Source organism: Nelusetta ayraudi, unplaced genomic scaffold (assembly GCF_046127955.1).
Source record: "Nelusetta ayraudi isolate G7.1 ecotype Tasmania unplaced genomic scaffold, CSIRO-AGI_Nayr_v1 ptg000068l, whole genome shotgun sequence".
Lineage (NCBI taxonomy): Eukaryota > Metazoa > Chordata > Actinopteri > Tetraodontiformes > Monacanthidae > Nelusetta > Nelusetta ayraudi.
In genome coordinates this window covers 1,303,341-1,320,015 of record NW_027466118.1, presented here as the reverse complement: position 1 = coordinate 1,320,015, position 16,675 = coordinate 1,303,341, and the positions used below count along the sequence as shown (strand labels likewise).

General features: G+C 43.7%; 3 protein-coding genes across 3 annotated transcripts; all 3 read left to right on the top strand.

The window, feature by feature from the left end:
• Positions 1-3,632: 3,632 nt before the first annotated feature.
• Positions 3,633-5,582, top strand: LOC142898582 (protein Wnt-8a-like). The gene is made up of 6 exons (XM_076041575.1): positions 3,633-3,780; positions 3,907-3,940; positions 4,069-4,207; positions 4,403-4,528; positions 4,632-4,774; positions 4,960-5,582. Exons 1-6 carry the CDS (start codon positions 3,710-3,712, stop codon positions 5,524-5,526), a joined length of 1,080 nt encoding a protein of 359 aa, XP_075897690.1. The 5' UTR covers positions 3,633-3,709; the 3' UTR covers positions 5,527-5,582.
• Positions 5,583-6,055: 473 nt separating this feature from the next.
• LOC142898583 (protein Wnt-8-like) lies at positions 6,056-7,822 on the top strand. Its single transcript, XM_076041576.1, has 6 exons — positions 6,056-6,176; positions 6,269-6,302; positions 6,396-6,525; positions 6,682-6,807; positions 6,914-7,056; positions 7,154-7,822. The coding sequence occupies exons 1-6, from the start codon at positions 6,109-6,111 to the stop codon at positions 7,694-7,696; spliced, it is 1,044 nt and encodes a 347-aa protein (XP_075897691.1). The 5' UTR covers positions 6,056-6,108; the 3' UTR covers positions 7,697-7,822.
• Positions 7,823-14,213: 6,391 nt separating this feature from the next.
• foxi3b (forkhead box I3b) lies at positions 14,214-16,335 on the top strand. Its single transcript, XM_076041542.1, has 2 exons — positions 14,214-15,016; positions 15,130-16,335. Exons 1-2 carry the CDS (start codon positions 14,416-14,418, stop codon positions 15,708-15,710), a joined length of 1,182 nt encoding a protein of 393 aa, XP_075897657.1. The 5' UTR covers positions 14,214-14,415; the 3' UTR covers positions 15,711-16,335.
• Positions 16,336-16,675: the final 340 nt, after the last annotated feature.

The window sequence follows — 16,675 nt, the reverse complement described above, 5'->3', positions numbered from 1 at the left end:
AATACTGCAAATGTTGCTCTGATAATCATGCAATCAAATGTAAATGTGGAATCATAAATAACATAACAACCATGGGACAAAAACAGAAAATATGTCTGCAATGCTTGCACGTACAATAACTCTATGAAATGATCCAGCTCATACCTCAAATAATGAAAACATTACACTCAAGAGCCACCAGAATTGACAAAAATCAGGTCTAGCAAGACTGGAAACAAGGCTGGAAACGTGAAAATGTAATCGTCAAAAAATACATGCGAAAATGTGAGAAAATTCTGAAATATTTTCCCGTTTGGTCCACCTCACAGTGGACCATTAGCAACGCTATTGGTAAACCCGTACACCAGGGGTCATCAACGTGGTGCTCTCGGGCACCAGGTAGCCCCCAAGGACCACATGAGTAGCCTGCAGCTGCTGGTTCGAAAAATTGCACAACTCGTTGAGCTTAGTCTAAAATTCAATTTTATCCAACTTTGTTAAGTCATTCATTCATTCATTCATCTTCTATACCCGCTTATTCCTATTCAGGGTCACGGGGGTCTGCTGGAGCCTATCCCAGCTGTCTTAGGGCGAAGGCAGGGTGACACCCTGGACAAGTCGCCAGTTCATCGCAGGGCCACATAGAGACAAACAACCATTCACACTCACATGCACACCTACGGACAATTTAGAACGTTCAATTGACCTCACATGCATGTTTTTGGACTGCGGGAGGAAGCCGGAGAACCCGGAGAGAACCCACGCAGACACAGGGAGAACATGCAAACTCCACACAGAAAGGTCCCAGGTCCAGGCCCCGGAATCGAACCCACAACCTTCTTGCTGTGAGGCAGCAGCGCTAACCACTGCGCCACTGTGTCACCCCACTTTGTTAAGTCATTGTTGTTAATTATTGAGAACGCAATAACTTGATAAGTGTCTTCACATAGATGATAATCTTTAATAATAATATATAACACAGAGAATTTGTTATTTCAGGAGAGTCTAGAAAACTGGAAGCCCTTCAAATGACTCGGGACCCATGAAGTGTAGCTCTCAGTGCGGAAAAGGTTGGTGATTCCTGCTGTTCATGAACAGCGGCAGCGCTATTCTGCTGGCCGGGAGTCTTAAATGCATATTACAGTCCTTGCTGTCTAGTTCTCTCTGACAATTCTGTTACTCCAGAAAGCAGATATGATTTTCTTCAGACTGTCTGTCACCAATGTTAAAAAACAAACAAACAAACAAACAAAAAACAGCTTGTTGTTGTTATGGCCGTGAATGAAGGGGTAGCGAAAGCTTTCGAGGCATAGCAACAGTAACCATGGGAGACGGAAAATAGGAAAAGACGAATTGTAAATACAGGTTATTAGATTATGTATATCAGTCGGTGCAGTAATTTTCCAAGAAGAAAATAACATTTCACTGCATTTCAGTCACAATAAAACCTTTTTTTTTATTTCTTAGTATTTCATTTATTTGAAAGCTGGTTTGTCCACAGCAGGCTCTCTTACAAACATGACGGTGCACGATAGCGACTACCAGTGAGCAAGAGCCTCGCTATATGAATACATGATGAAAAAAAAACGGGTAGGATTATGTGCAATGGCTAGCTTTAGCCAATAAATTGTGCTAAATTTTAAAGAATGCACCTTTTGAATAATTTCATTTTTTTTTTTTTATTCTTTTCAATTTCACATTGCTTTCGTTCTTTCGTTTTGTATGTCATGTATTTCTTCCCAGTTATACTTTATATATAATTTCTTCTAAGTTATAATCATGAGTGGCTTTCCCGTTTATTATGATCCCCTTTCCTAAATTCTGACATGACTGGCGAGTGTGACTAATCTTAAGTGCTGCTCGGGTCGCCTGGCTGGCGTCAGCAGTCCTGCCACCTCCATCCTCTGTCTGTCAAACCTGTCACCTCCGCAGCTTTTACTGCTCCACATCTCACGCCTGCCGGCGGCGCACAGCGCTCCTTGCCCGCCCTAATGTGGCTGAAATGTTGGCTGGAGGGATTCATCGAAGGCACCCTTTGTTGACTACAAGTCGTTCCAAGCACCCTGCCGTGTAGCACAAAGGTGCGAACTGTCAGTGAGAACTGGAATACACATCCTCCAAAACTGAAAATAAAAAAAATAAAAAATAAATATTATTATTATTATTATTATTATTATTATTATTATTATTATTATTATTATTATTACTATTGGTGGTTGTAGTAGTAGTAGTAGTAATAGCCGGACAATAAGTACTCATAGTGCGAGACACTTTTTTAGAATTATTTAAAAAGAGATTACGTTACTGAAAATGTGTGATTTTTTTTGCTAATGACTTAAACATTTACTCGACGCACGTGATTTGTTGGGGGTTTCGGGTTGTTTTTTTCATAGGATGCGGGGCTCATGCTGTTAAACACGCCCAGCTCAGTAGAAGTCTATTGTGTGAGGTTTATTAGTCCATTAATTTGAGGAGGGCCAGCAAGATAAACTCGCAGAATCCGAATCGTTCAGCACGATTTGCCAATCAGGTGCTGAGCGGTCTGCAGGTTTCTGTCATATCGCGAAATAAATGAGGGTCATTACCAATTAGTGGGGATTATCCTCACCTTCGCCCCTGCAGGTCGATGTGGAGAACATCGCCCATTGTCCGCGCCGCTGAGTGGATTGTTGTTTTAGGGATTTTGAGTGGCTTAGCGGGGATTTGACAAGTGTAACGATTTCATTAAAAATCTGAAAAGTTTCCCTCGCATCGGATGCCGGAATGCGCGCCTGAAGACAGAAACTGCCACGTTGATTGCCAATGATGGTCGTATCAAGGAGGATAATCAGGGGTGTTCTGCAGATGACCATCAGGATAAGGAATGATCCCTATTAATCCAATCACGTGGTGAGGTTTTTTTTGTTTTTGTTTGTTTGTTTGTTTTTTTAATGACAAAAAAAATAGGTACAGGCTAAATCGAATGTATCCTCCGGGCAACCGGATCCAAACGCTTGTAGTTGTTTCATACTCTTGTAAATTCCAGACTGTCTTCACACCGAGTTGTTTCCCAGGGAAACATCTATTATCCTATTATCACGAACGTGCCAATGTCGCCGATATGTGCGAGGCAGTATTTACATGACTATACCATCAGCTCCTGAAAGACTTTATGGCTTTGTAGTCGCCGTCTTTCCCTCTGGGATACCAGTGCCATTTCCCAAATGTTTCCAAGTACACACCAGCTTACTAGTCGCCGTGTCAAGCCTGTAGTAAAACACCATGAGCGTAGTTTTGGCGCATTTCTGGTTTGCAAATCATACACTTACTGCCTCCATCATGACATCGCTGCATCATATTTTGTTTCGACTGTAAAGTTCCAATTAAATGTATGCATACTAGAGATGTGGTAGACGTTTTGCAAAACTTCATTAAACCACATAAGACCTCAGTTCGTGGGAAAGGCCCGGACGACAGGTGAATTGGAGAGGGGAGTCGGGAGGGGTACTGTTTAAGCGTCTGTGTCACGTCTTTGAAGTACTAATGCTGCGACGACTCCTGATTGTCTATAGGACACGGCAATACATGCCGTCGCTGACGTATTTTCACAGCGAACCGTTACCAGCATCTGTCAATCAAAGGGACGGGACGGTATAAATATCATCCGGCCAGACTCATCTTCAGTCGTCCTGTCTCCGCCTGGCTTCCACATCTTGGCAACAAACACGCATCAGTTTGGAATAGAGCTGCGATGGGACTTTACTTTCTCCTTTTATGCATGGCTCTGTCCACGTGCTTGCGCGCTGCGTCTACGTCTGCTTGGTAAGTCACTTATTTTGAAAGGATTCTCTCGCTCTCAAAAAAGAAGAAAATCTGCTTTGTAATGTCAGCTGACTGATGTTGTGGGATCCTTGATTTAACAGAACCTTCTATTTCTTGTTCTTGCAGGACAGTGAATAACTTCCTAATGTCTGGACCGAAGGTAAAAGAAAAAAAAATCCTCCTCTATCTCGTCAGATTTTGTGCGTAAAACGGCTCCTGATGCATTCGATTGTGTTTGTTGTTGCAGGTTAAATGTAATGCGAACATATCTCCTTTTTCCTCCCATAGGCATTTTTAACTTATGCCAGCAGTGTCCAGCTGGGAGCGCAGAGTGGAATACAGGAGTGTAAACATCAGTTCGCGTGGGAGAGGTGGAACTGTCCTGAAAATACACTCCAGTTGTCCACACACAGTGGACTTCGAAGAGGTAAACATTAAAAATAGTAATAATAATAATGCAACAGGTACCACATTCATATTTTCTCTTGTCAATATAAATGAGTTGTTGCATATTTATTTTAAAGTTTTGACTTTACGCACGGTTTACGCACTGGAGTACTACACGAGTACAATTTAAGAAGAGGTTGCAGATGGTAACATGCGTGGTTCATGCTTCTTCTAGGCACGAGGGAAACGTCATTCGTCCACGCAATCAGCGCGGCCGGAGTTATGCACGCGCTTACCAAAAACTGTAGCATGGGAGACTTGGACAACTGCGGCTGCGACGATTCCAGAATTGGACAGACAGGTATAAAATACATAAAACAAAACCAACATACGCGCTGAAAAAAAATAAAGTGTACATATTTGTTTATGTCCAGATTGCATAACATTTGTATTATTATTCTCAGGTGGCAAAGGATGGATTTGGGGAGGTTGCAGCGATAACGTGGCGTTTGGGGAAAAAGTCTCCAAACAGTTTGTGGACGCGCTGGAAGGTGGCCAAGATTCGCGCGCTGCAGTCAACCTGCACAACAACGAGGCAGGCAGATTGGTAAGTTTGATTTGACGCTCAACTTCACCATTTTAACACGAGTATTAATGTGAATCGGACGTGTACATTCTAGAGAAGTATACAAAGATGTAAACCCGTCTTTATGTTCCTAACGTGGTTAGATTGAATATTGTATACTATTAAATATAAATACTATAATACAACTATCATGATTTTTTTTTCAGGCCATCAAAGCTACAATGAGGAGAGCCTGCAAGTGCCACGGCGTGTCTGGGAGCTGCAGCATCCAAACGTGCTGGATGCAACTGGCCGACTTCAGAGAGGTGGGCAACTACCTGAAGCTGAAGTACGAGCAGGCCAAGAAACTGGAGATGGACAAGAGGCCCGTGAGGTCTGGCAACAACGCGGACAACAGGGGAGCCATTGCGCACGCTTTCCGCAGCATCGCCCAGACAGAGCTTGTCTACCTGGAGGAGTCGCCGGATTACTGCGTCAAGAACCAGAGCCTGGAGTACCAGGGCACGGAAGGCCGCGAGTGTCTGAAGGGGGACAAGAACATGCCCGTGTGGGAGAGGAAGAGCTGCCGCAGGCTGTGCTACGAGTGCGGACTCAGGGTGATGGAGAAGCGCATCAAGGTGGTCAGCAGCTGCAAATGCAAATTCCACTGGTGCTGCACGGTGAAGTGCGAGAGGTGCACGCAGGTCGTGTCGAAATACTACTGTACACGTAAACACGGGAGGAGGCCAGACAACAAAACGAAGCGCAGGCACCGGCCGCGTCGCAACAACTGAACAAGAAAGGACGTGCATTTGACGCGGATGTTTGGCATTTTGTTTTTTTGTTTTTTTTTATATGTTGGGGAAAAAATGTTTTCATGTCTTTTAACGCACTTTATTTTTTTTATTTTTTCACTATTCTGTATAAAATTTAAAAACTTAAAACGCAAACTTAATCCAATGTAGACCTGTTCAAGTTTATGACAGCAATCAGTTCTATTTATTTATTTTATCTTCTGTGAAGTCTGAAAATTGTCAGATTGTTTTCTACATTTGTATCGAATAATTATAACAAATAAATATTTTCCTGTTAAAATTCGTTGGTGATCTAATTTGTCTAGACATTAAAAAGAAACTCAATATATATTAGATCCGATCTTATATATTAATGGTGTGCCCATCAACCCCAGCGAAGAAAGCAAACCCACGTCTTCACGCCCTTCTTTGATGTGCGCAGTAGGCGTTTCCAAGAATGGAAACACCAATCAGCTTTCTCGGACACTGGGGAGTCCCATTTGGTCGCCGTCCAAATAAAAGAGAAAGCAGCAGACTGGTTGAAAAAAGCAATAAATCTGCTCTGGAAGGTTCGCCTTGTGGATGAAAATGGTGTGTTTGTTGTTTTGGCTCCTGTCATTGTTACGCGGAATGAGTCCAGCAAACGCCTGGTAAGAAAATACATACAAACTTGTCTTCTGGAGGTTTACGGACGAGTGAATTTATTCTCATCGTCTGTTATTGTCTCTATATCTATTTTTAGGGCGGCAAACAACTTCCTCATGACAGGACACAAGGTAGATACAAAAATACATAATTGGTTGCTGCGTTCAAAATCTGATCAACCATAATATTGGTAGTTAGTAGTAACGTTTGTGCGTCCGTTGCAGGCTCACCTCACCTATGCGAGAAGCGTTCAGATGGGGGTACAGAATGGGCTGGAGGAGTGCAAACACCAGTTTGCCTGGGACAAATGGAACTGTGCCGACACCTCGACCCAACTCAGGGGCCTGAGACGCGGTAGGTTGACACTCGAAGCGACATCATGATCACGTTTTACGCACGTTGCATTCGCGTGCAAACTGCAAGACTGCGCGCATCACATTAGAAAATACGCAATGATGGTTTGCAGCAATTGCTAATCGTTACTTAATAGCTGTTGAATCCGACTTACAGCGACGAGAGAGACTTCCTTCGTCCATGCGATTAGTGCAGCGGGAGTGATGTACACCCTAACTAGGAACTGCAGCCTGGGGGACCTGGACGACTGCGGCTGTGATCGTTCGAGGAACGGGAAAGACGGTGAGCTTAAACATTAAAACAAAACAAAAAGGTAGTGCACGAAGAAAACCTACCCAAGTTTGGCGTTTTCTGTGGGGAGATCATCATTTTTATTGTTCGCGCGCAGGTGGTCGAGGCTGGCAGTGGGGTGGCTGCAGCGATAACGTGGAGTTCGGAGAGAAGATCTCCAAACAGTACGTGGACACGCAGGAGACCGGCCAAGACTCGAGGGCTGCTGTCAACCTGCACAACAACGCAGCGGGACGCCTGGTAAGTCCCGTTCACATCACCAGTTATTTACTTGGAAGGATTCCAAAGTGAAGCCTGTGGCAGTGACTGAACGTTCCGAATGTTTCTCCAACAACAGGCTGTGAAAGCGACCATGAAGCGCATGTGCAGGTGCCACGGCATGTCGGAGAGCTGCAGCATTCGAACGTGCTGGACGCAGCTGTCCGATTTCAGAGAGATCGGAAACTACCTGAAAGCCAAGCACCACGAAGCCCAGAAGCTGGACCTGGACAAAAAGCTCAACAGCGCGGACAACCAGGGTCCCATCGTGGACGAGCTGGGAGGCATCGCCCAGACGGAGCTCATCTACCTGGAGGAGTCTCCGGACTACTGCCGGAGGAACACCAGCCTGGGCCTGTACGGCACCGAGGGCCGGGAGTGCGTACAGCACAAGGACGGCTTGAGCCAGCGGGAGAGGCGCAGCTGCCGGCGGCTGTGTAACGACTGCGGCCTGGGGGTGGAGGAGCGGCGCACGGAGGTCGTGAGCAGTTGCAACTGCAAGTTCCACTGGTGCTGCACGGTGAACTGCGAGCGCTGCTCGCAGGTGGTGGTCAAACACGTGTGCGCCAGGAGGGACGCCACCGAGGGACACGTCTTCAGGAGACACCGGACGCCCAAGTGACACAAGTCAGAGAAACTTTTATACCGTGTAAAATATAAGAGACGAACTGCCTGCCTGCACTTTCCATGTCTCTTCCATTGCGAACTTTCCCCTTCGTGTCTATTTATGAATATTATTACAACTTAAATAAAAATATTGAATTAAAGCAAATCCCGAGAGCGTGCTTCATTCATTCTCTTGTCGGATAAATAAATAAACATTTTACTTGACACAACCCAGGGGATCATCCCCTTTGTACAAACTGAGAACCAGATTTTTATCTATAATGCCATTAGAATAAGAATGACCGCAATACACTCGGCGGAGGATTACATGGGGTAACATGGTGCTGTTCACACCGTAGCCAAGGTGTTGATCCGGCTCTGATTCACTTTGATGTCAATGTGTATTGATTCCCCACTCAAAGAATAGTGAAGCTTTGAAAGCCAAATTAAGAAGACACACATCGCTACAAGTTGCGTATTAGGCCCCGCTGATCCTGACGCTGCAGAGCCGCCCTTTGTGGCCGCGCCATGTATCACAATACATCAAAGTCTCCGAGGGGAAACTGTTCTAACCTAATCCTACTCTGGGGTCTCTTTTTTTGGGTGGCCCGCATGCCGAACGACGTTATTTTTCTTATAAACCCACCACTGTTGAATTTCACTCTTCAATGCAAGTTGGTTTCTAATAGTATAATTTGCAAGTAATTAGCTCCAAGAGCCGCCCTGTCCCCGCCCACTGGCCTGCCTAATTCCTCCAGGAGCCATTCATCCCCCTCCCAGTGTGCATCTCCTACAAAAATCTCCCTCTCAGCTGGAAGTGTCATAAATCTGCCATGGCTTCGTCTAAATGACTGATGGCATGGATATTACCTTCAGAAAGGAGGGCCGTGCCTGGGGGGATGGGGGGGGGGGGGGGGGGGGAGTTGGACCCTAACAGAGAGGGGGGGCTGGTAAGAAAAAAAAAGGAAGTTTTTGTCTTTAGAAAGCCTCTAAGCTGTAGTAGGAGAGTTAACTAGTTATTACAGTAGTGGTGCTGCTGTGGATCAATAGCAGAACTTGAGATCCTGCAGGACTTTCACAGCTCCCTTGAGACTCTCACGGGAAATCACAAGTATTAAGGGCTAAATTTTGTCAGGAAAGAAGGGATAGAAAGACAGTGATCACAGCGATCAGTCTTCCCATCTGTGTGTTTGCTGCCGGCGTCCCGTATTTCCCGCGCCACCCCGCTGTGTGTTAATGGATGTTTCGCCCCACTGGAAGCCAAACAGTGATGCAGCTCTTATCTGTGCCCTCCACTGACTACATGATTGGCTCCATGTTGGTCCCATATGATGCTGTTGTTTATTTGTTCTGCCATTTGTTTGTGCTGACCATCTCATAGTAGCCCAATCCCCCAACACATGCAAAGAGGGAACATCCTAGGTAGGATTCTTACAGGGCCACAGTATCTTCCCCTTCACAGTGGTGGTATGTCTTCCAAACAGGACTAAGAAAAAGTGGGATGAGCTTCCAGCAGGACCCCCCAAGGAGGGCTCGTATATTCACCCGGTTATGCCTGGAGTCCTATGGGGACGTCAGCACGATTGATCATTCTGGCTCTGCCCTCCCTTCCTTGACCCTCCCGTCCCCTCCCCTCTCACCTGAGTGTGAGATGCCGAGATGCCTGACAGGCTGCTGCATCCTCCAATAACTGCATGTTGTAAATCCAGAATTATACAGCAAACATGAGATGGTTGCGACGAGCATATTTTAAATTGTTTGATTAACAAGTCAGCAGCCGCAGTCAAGCTGCTGTTACTTATTCAGGCACATGACTTTCAAAAGTGTGGGGTTTTAATGGAACATATTGCAGTGAGGTGTGTTTTATTTATTCACAGAAGTAAATTTGTCTTCTTCTGCGTCTACAATTTGAACAAATCTACAATTTGGAAATGTGCCAAATTCCTTCCTGACAACTTTAAAATAACAATACCAATTCCATGTTACTCATTGTTACTGATAAGAAAGAAAGAACATTTCACAACAACAGCAACAGAATTCTTAAGTTCCCGAGGCAATTCAGAACAAAAATGCACTCTAACTAACTGAAGGTGAAGACTTCTTTTTCAGAGTTTATGCAACAAATAATATATAATAAATCATTATAAATAAATAATATTAGAAGTATTTTTCTCCTGGCATTTGCACAGTAAGTAGAATTAATTTAAAATTGTAAATAAGCTATTTTTATCCTCCTGAAATCTAGAGGGTAAATTCAGACAAGTTTGCTTCTACTCTGGTAAGAAATGTTTTGGTTTGTGGTCTTTTTAAACACTAAGATATACTTTTCTTCCACAAGGGGGCGGTGCTATCGCGAGCACTGCGAGGACTTCCAGCGCAAATTCATTAAACACACACATACGGTTTTCATTTTTTTAAAAGCAAGTCGACATCAATTCTGTTTTTTAAGCTGCCAACACAACCTGCTTAGTTCATTAACTGTTACTAGAACGAAGAGTACAGAGAATCACCCAAGGCATCGTTCAAAAAATATCCAAATAACACTTGAGATCAAGTAAAATGGAACAGCACATCGTGTGTCGGTTCAGCAGATAAACAGCAGATGGCGATGTTGTAAAAAAAAAAAAAAAGTGAGGGGAAACAAAATGAAAAAGAAAATAGCAACTTGACAGTAAAACAGAAATGAAGAAGAGTCAGTTTCAGTCAAGAATGGGGTCAGCTGAGCCTGAAGTTTGTCTCTGAGAAGTAAACAAGGCCGGATGGCTTTACAAAAGGCATGGTGAATATTTATTCTGGGGCTGAGTTGCACAAAAATATATCAATAACATTTTAAGTTTCAATAAATTAACCCTTTTCGTTCACAAGTTTGTCAATATTAGCACATTTAAGCAGGAAGGATGTTCTTAGTGAGAAACAGCTTGAAAGCTCTGCTGAGCACTGCAACAACATAATGCAGTTTATCCACAGAGAGGTTCACAATATCAAGATTTATCACCAGCAGAGCCCCTGCTCCCTCGGCAATGACCTCGACATACAAAATAATAAATTGAAAATGATGAGACCATTATCTGGGATCTTAAAATCTCCTGGGAAAAAAAGAAGTTGGTGTGCTCCCTTAAAATGAACTTAAATGTTTGCGTCTTGCCGCAGACCTCCTGGGGGTGCGTGATGCTGCTGCATAGTGTCATTACAACCCTGTCTTACCATGGTGTGTGCCAGTGTGCTGGGGTTTTTCCCCAGGGTGCGGGAGATGATTAGCCATCATCCTGCTGTTCTGCGGTACCACAGAGCAGCGCACAGAGACAGTGCTGCCTGCTTCTCCCACAGCTACTGACCAAGACATCCACTGAGCTTAATGTGGGTGTTTGGTTATGACCCTGGGTTACATGCATACTAATTTGTGCTCAGTCATAGAGCAAGTCTTTCGGGGAGGCCTTTTAAGAATGTCCAAACAAATGCCATTGTTCTTTTAATTTGAAATTTCAAAGGTCATTCTTATGTAATACCTATTTTTGCTGTTGTTGTTTTTTTTATATTTTTAATAAACAGAAATAGCTTTAAAAAAAAAAAACTTCTTCATCCTCGACAGATGATTTGTGTATTCTCTGAGACCTTTGTCCGCGTACAAACAGCATTACCTTTGTCCTTTTGCTGGGAGGTTCCTACCGGTGGTGGTGGTGGTGGTGGTGGTGGTGGTGGTGGTGCTGCTGCTGCTGCTGCTGCTGCTGCTGCTGCTGCTCCAGCGTCTTTTGGACGTTCTGCGATGCTTGCTTTTCAGGGTGGCCAACACAAACGATCAAATCACACAACCTCAGTTGGGTGCGCACTGCAAGGAAAAGGAACATCCGTAGCAAAGTGCGTAAAATGACATCACAAAAAAGGAAGGCACTGTATACATTTGACAAAATTTTCAAAATACACTCAAAAACAGCATGTCACGTCCTGCAAATACACAACAGCACAGTTGTGTTTAAATAATCAATAATTCATTATGTAATTAAACTCTGATGAGGTTCTGAGGGTGTACAATACAATACAAAAACAAAATTATTTTGAAAATCAAATTTAGGTTCATGAGAAAGTACCATCATGAATTCTTGATAACATTGATTTCTGTCCTGAACACACAAAATTCATTTTAAAATATTGTGTAGACATGACAAGCAGGCTTTCAGATCTGGAACTGTGGCAAGCATCTCTCTGCAGAGGCTATCTGAGAGAGGTCTGTTTGCACATGCTGTTTATCCATCGGCATCTTTGAAAGCTGTCAGTTTTTATTTGTAATATATGTCAAAGCAACACCCACTTCACACCTCCCAGTCAGCTGTCTGACCGACAGCAAGCGCAATCGTTTAGTTCCGTTACTCCTCTCTACTCAGAGGCAGAGTCAAGTCTGACTGGCATCTCACCTCCGGCTGACACCAAGAAGTAACAGTTGGTGTACAATAATCCACTTAGGGTTATCACTCCTCACATCTAGTGCAACAGTTTCATCACATGCTTTGCATATTTGCAAATAAATTAGCAGGGGGCCATTCCACCGACGTAATTGGTGCCTGCAGGCACGACTGTATAGGACTCAACAGTGATGCATACATGCCAGTTGATTCATGCAGTCAGACAGGACGTTCAGCTCCTGCAGTATTTTTTCCAGACTGATGCGGGCAGCAGCAGCTGAAGTGACCGCCTTGGTGTCTTTTTCTTCGGTTTCCATCTGCAGTGCAATTGATAACAGGCCACATCACATGAATAAAAAATAGTGCCCAAACACTGAAGTCTGTGTTTTTGAATACAAACACAGAACACACATCTCAGTTAATTCATTTTTAATTTATTATCACACAAAGCAGGCTCAACAGACGAAACAAACAAACGAAAACACAATTCAGCCCATCAGATGAACAAAACAAAAATATCTGCAGAATGAATGCAGATTGATGACATAAAATACAGCCTGAAAGCAGAAAAATCTAGCTGAACACCTCCAAACAAATGGCAAAAAAAACAGAAGCAAGGCAGAGCTTCCCAACAACACTTTAACTTCTACTCTTGTATAACAGGTAGGTGACGTTTTACACCAAAACTGTGTGTTAAACGTGTTGTAGCTGGAAGTTACAAATTGGAATCCATCTCTGGCTCCTTTCCTCCCAAGACAACAGATCTGCATCTCTCGTAAGCCTCCTGCAGTAAACGCATAGAGACCTCCAGCTCGGGGTTGGTACGCAGAACCACCATGTCATAGGCCATCCAGGTGAGCTGCACTACAGACGAACACAACACACTGCCGTGAGTCCGCTACGTGGTGTACAAGTAATGGGGGTATTGGGAAGAAAAATTGCACCACCTGATATGAGCTCCATGTTTTCGATCATTTTATCCAAATCGTGAATGATTTCCGGAGCGTCGTCGTTGTTGTCCCGAGGGGGCTCAAAAGATGAATCGGCCATCTATTAACCACACAAATGCCTTTCAACAGCCACTTCACTCATAAACACCACCAAGCAAGCACATTGAAGAGCAACGAGTGAGGCTCGGAATCACATTTCACACAAGTCACGGTGTAAAGTTAGCTAGCGGCTGTTTAGCCTCGCAGAGTTAAGCGTTGTTCACTCACTAATGACACTGACGCTTGTCATTCACACCCGAAAGGACATCAGTAAAAACAGAGATGACTGACTTTTGTCATGAAATAAAGAGGCAGTGTGGCATTAAAATGCGTAAAACTTACAATTTTTAGCCTCTCGTCTGAGTGTGCGTTCCTTACAAGAATCTCGCGCTATCCTTTCAAAAGTTAGGAGAAGAAGAAGAAGAAGAAGAAGAAGAAGAAGAAGAAGAAGAAGAAGAATATTTTACGATCACATTTTATTTACAGAAAGAAACCGGAAAAATAAGCACCTTTTTAACAGCGACATAAAGTTTTGAAAAAAAATTATTAACAAAGCAAAATAAATAAAATAAATAAATAAATACATAATTTAAAAATAATAATAAAAATAAAAATAAACAAACAAGCACAAGCCAAAAAGCAACATTCAATCTTTCAGTAAGAAGAAGAAATAATGTGTTGGGGTTTTAAAATTAATTTAAAATTAAATAATTTTTAATTTATGAAAACAGTTTTCAACACAAGGTTATTCTACATGACTATGTTATTTTTGTTGTTATTTATTTTATTTATCCTAAACCTATGCAATCTAATATTGTATACTAATCAGACTAACTTTGGTGAGAGGGGATAACATAACACACGCAAATCTTGCCTGTTTTTTTTTTTTTTTTTTACATTTGTGCCTTTATGATCCGAAATACACTAATGGTTGATGACGGACTGAGAGCCTGAGAGGAAAATTTTTTAATTGTAGGTGAACAAATGCCCTGGAGGGACTGAAGAAGCTGACAGCAGGGGAAAAAACAGAGGGAGAGAAGAAGCTGACAGTTCACCTGAGAATCCAACCAATGAAAAGTAAAAGGGGGCGTTTCCTGGGAAAGAGATAAAGCAGGAATGACAAGAGGCATCGTTGCAGAAACCAAGGGCAAACGGACAAGACAGGGACAATCAACTGTAACCTGCAAATCAGGAGTCACATTTTTAATTAGGTTCAAATATCTGCAGATTTATGAAGAAGAGGAAAACCAGGAGCTGACCAAATTGCTGCACTGAATTTTTGCTTTGAAAAGGACAACTGAAGGAAAAGACAAAGAAGACAATTGAGGAGGTGAGAGGAAATTTTGACAATGTCTTCATTTGAAACCCAGGGCCAGTCACCTCCTCGCTGTGGCCCACAGTTCCCCAGCCTTGGCCAGGAGCCCCCTGAGCTCAGCATGTACAGCGACTGTTACTATCCTCCACCCTCACTGCCAAGTCCTCAGCGCACCACGCCAACGTCCTATGACCTGAACGACTACACCACCTCCTCCCCAAACCCCTACCTGTGGTTCAATGGATCAAGCATCAACACCCCGCCGTACCTGTCTACTACCGGGCCACCTGGGAACCCTGGACCCCCTTTTGTCCCTCAGCACTATGGCATGCAGAGGCCTTACTTGGGTCCTGCTGGGGCTGGGGGTCCAGGAGGGGAGCTAGGTTGGTTCTCTCTTCCTTCACAGGAGGACCTGATGAAATTGGTCAGACCACCGTACTCCTACTCAGCTCTCATTGCAATGGCTATCCACGGGGCCCCAGAGCGAAGACTGACCTTGAGTCAGATTTACCAATATGTGGCTGACAACTTTCCATTCTACAACAAGAGTAAAGCAGGCTGGCAGAACTCCATCAGACACAACTTGTCGCTTAATGACTGCTTCAAAAAAGTGCCAAGAGATGAGGATGACCCAGGTAATATTTTAAGTGTTGTGTTTAAGTGTTTATATCATTTAGAATACCTGCAAAAGTTTCTTTCACCTTGTTTTTTTCAAATTTGTGTTCATTTTGATTTTTTTATGCTGTAGGTAAAGGAAACTACTGGACACTCGACCCGAACTGCGAAAAGATGTTTGACAATGGTAACTTCCGTCGCAAAAGGAAGAGAAAGTCTGATACACTCTCCGGTGGTGATGGCATTTCTGGGGCTCCAGAGTCAGGTGACAGTGAGCAGGGCAGCCCTAAACTCTCTGGGAATCCTGCCCTAAACGTCTCGCCCACAGCAGACAGGATCCCCTCTCCTCCGTCATCTGGGCCTACACCTTGTCTCAGCAGCTTCCTATCTGAAATGTCTGGAGTGACCGCAGTATCTGAGGCCGGAGATGGGTCTCACAGGCCGTTACCAATCAACCTGCCATTAGATGGGTCTCATAGGCCCACACAACCTGGAAACTTCAGCTACTCTCCCAGCCCAGGCGGCTCAGAGTGGGTCCCACAGGTGCCTGTACCACCTGTACCCGGACCCCCTGCGCTCTCCTCCTCGCCCACCCAATCATCGCTTGGCTACAGTAGCCCAATCCTGAGCCAATATGCTGGGTCCAGTGGGCATTTCTACCCAACACTGGGCTCTACGGGACTCATCTACCATCGTGAGGGCACAGAGGTCTAAAGCAGGAGTACGAGTTTGACTCTTGGACTGAAAAGTTTACCTTTGAGATCAATTTTGTTAAATTCACATCCTGTTGTACAAATTACAAGACAGAAGTGGTTTGTTTGTGCTGACGGTAAACAATCCCGTGTGACACCACAGCAAGAAGTCTTTGATTCCCACAGGAACTGCTGAGTTTGCCACAACGGCCGGCAAGTGTCACACCCTGAAACCACTGTCAGCCACACTATCAGATGCTCAGTCAGCTTTTATTTAACCTAAAGCTAGTCACTATCAGATCTGACTCACTACTAACAGATTCTGAATTGTGTCTGCTGACATCAGGCCATAGTCTCTGTGATTCCCTGATAATATCAGGCTTAGAGCACATTCAAGGGGGTAGTTAAAATTACACCATTGTCTATAAGATTTGTCCACGCTAAGGTAAAAAGGGACTTATTTAAAGTCAATACAATCCGCTAAACCCACAGTTTTGGTCTTTGATACAGAGGTGGCAGTGCTTTGTAAATATGTCATTGTGCCGTGTAGTATTCATGGTTGGCACTGCTGTATAAGTTGAATTACTAATGTATGGTGTTGCATGTTTGTTGTGTTTTTTGATATAAATAAAACATTTTAAAGATTACTTTAATGTTCCACGGTGCTGTTACTATTCATTTTTATGCAAAATTAAAAAAAAGAAAAAGAGAAACATTATGGAAGCCATCAACACTGTATTACAGTTCCAAACCAGCCAGTCAGCCCCTCCCAAACACAGATAAAGATAAATTAGCGCTCGCCGACAGAAAGCTGTCCCGTCAGAAAAGTGATGACCAGTAGTATAAACCCTGCATGTTGTAACCTGATATCTTTCTGATGGATAGTTAACGGTTGAAATGCACATTCCCACGGATTCCCTTCTTGCTGAGCAAATTCCCTGTTTGTCAAACCATTTATACACACATTGTGCTGACTGGATACAAAGA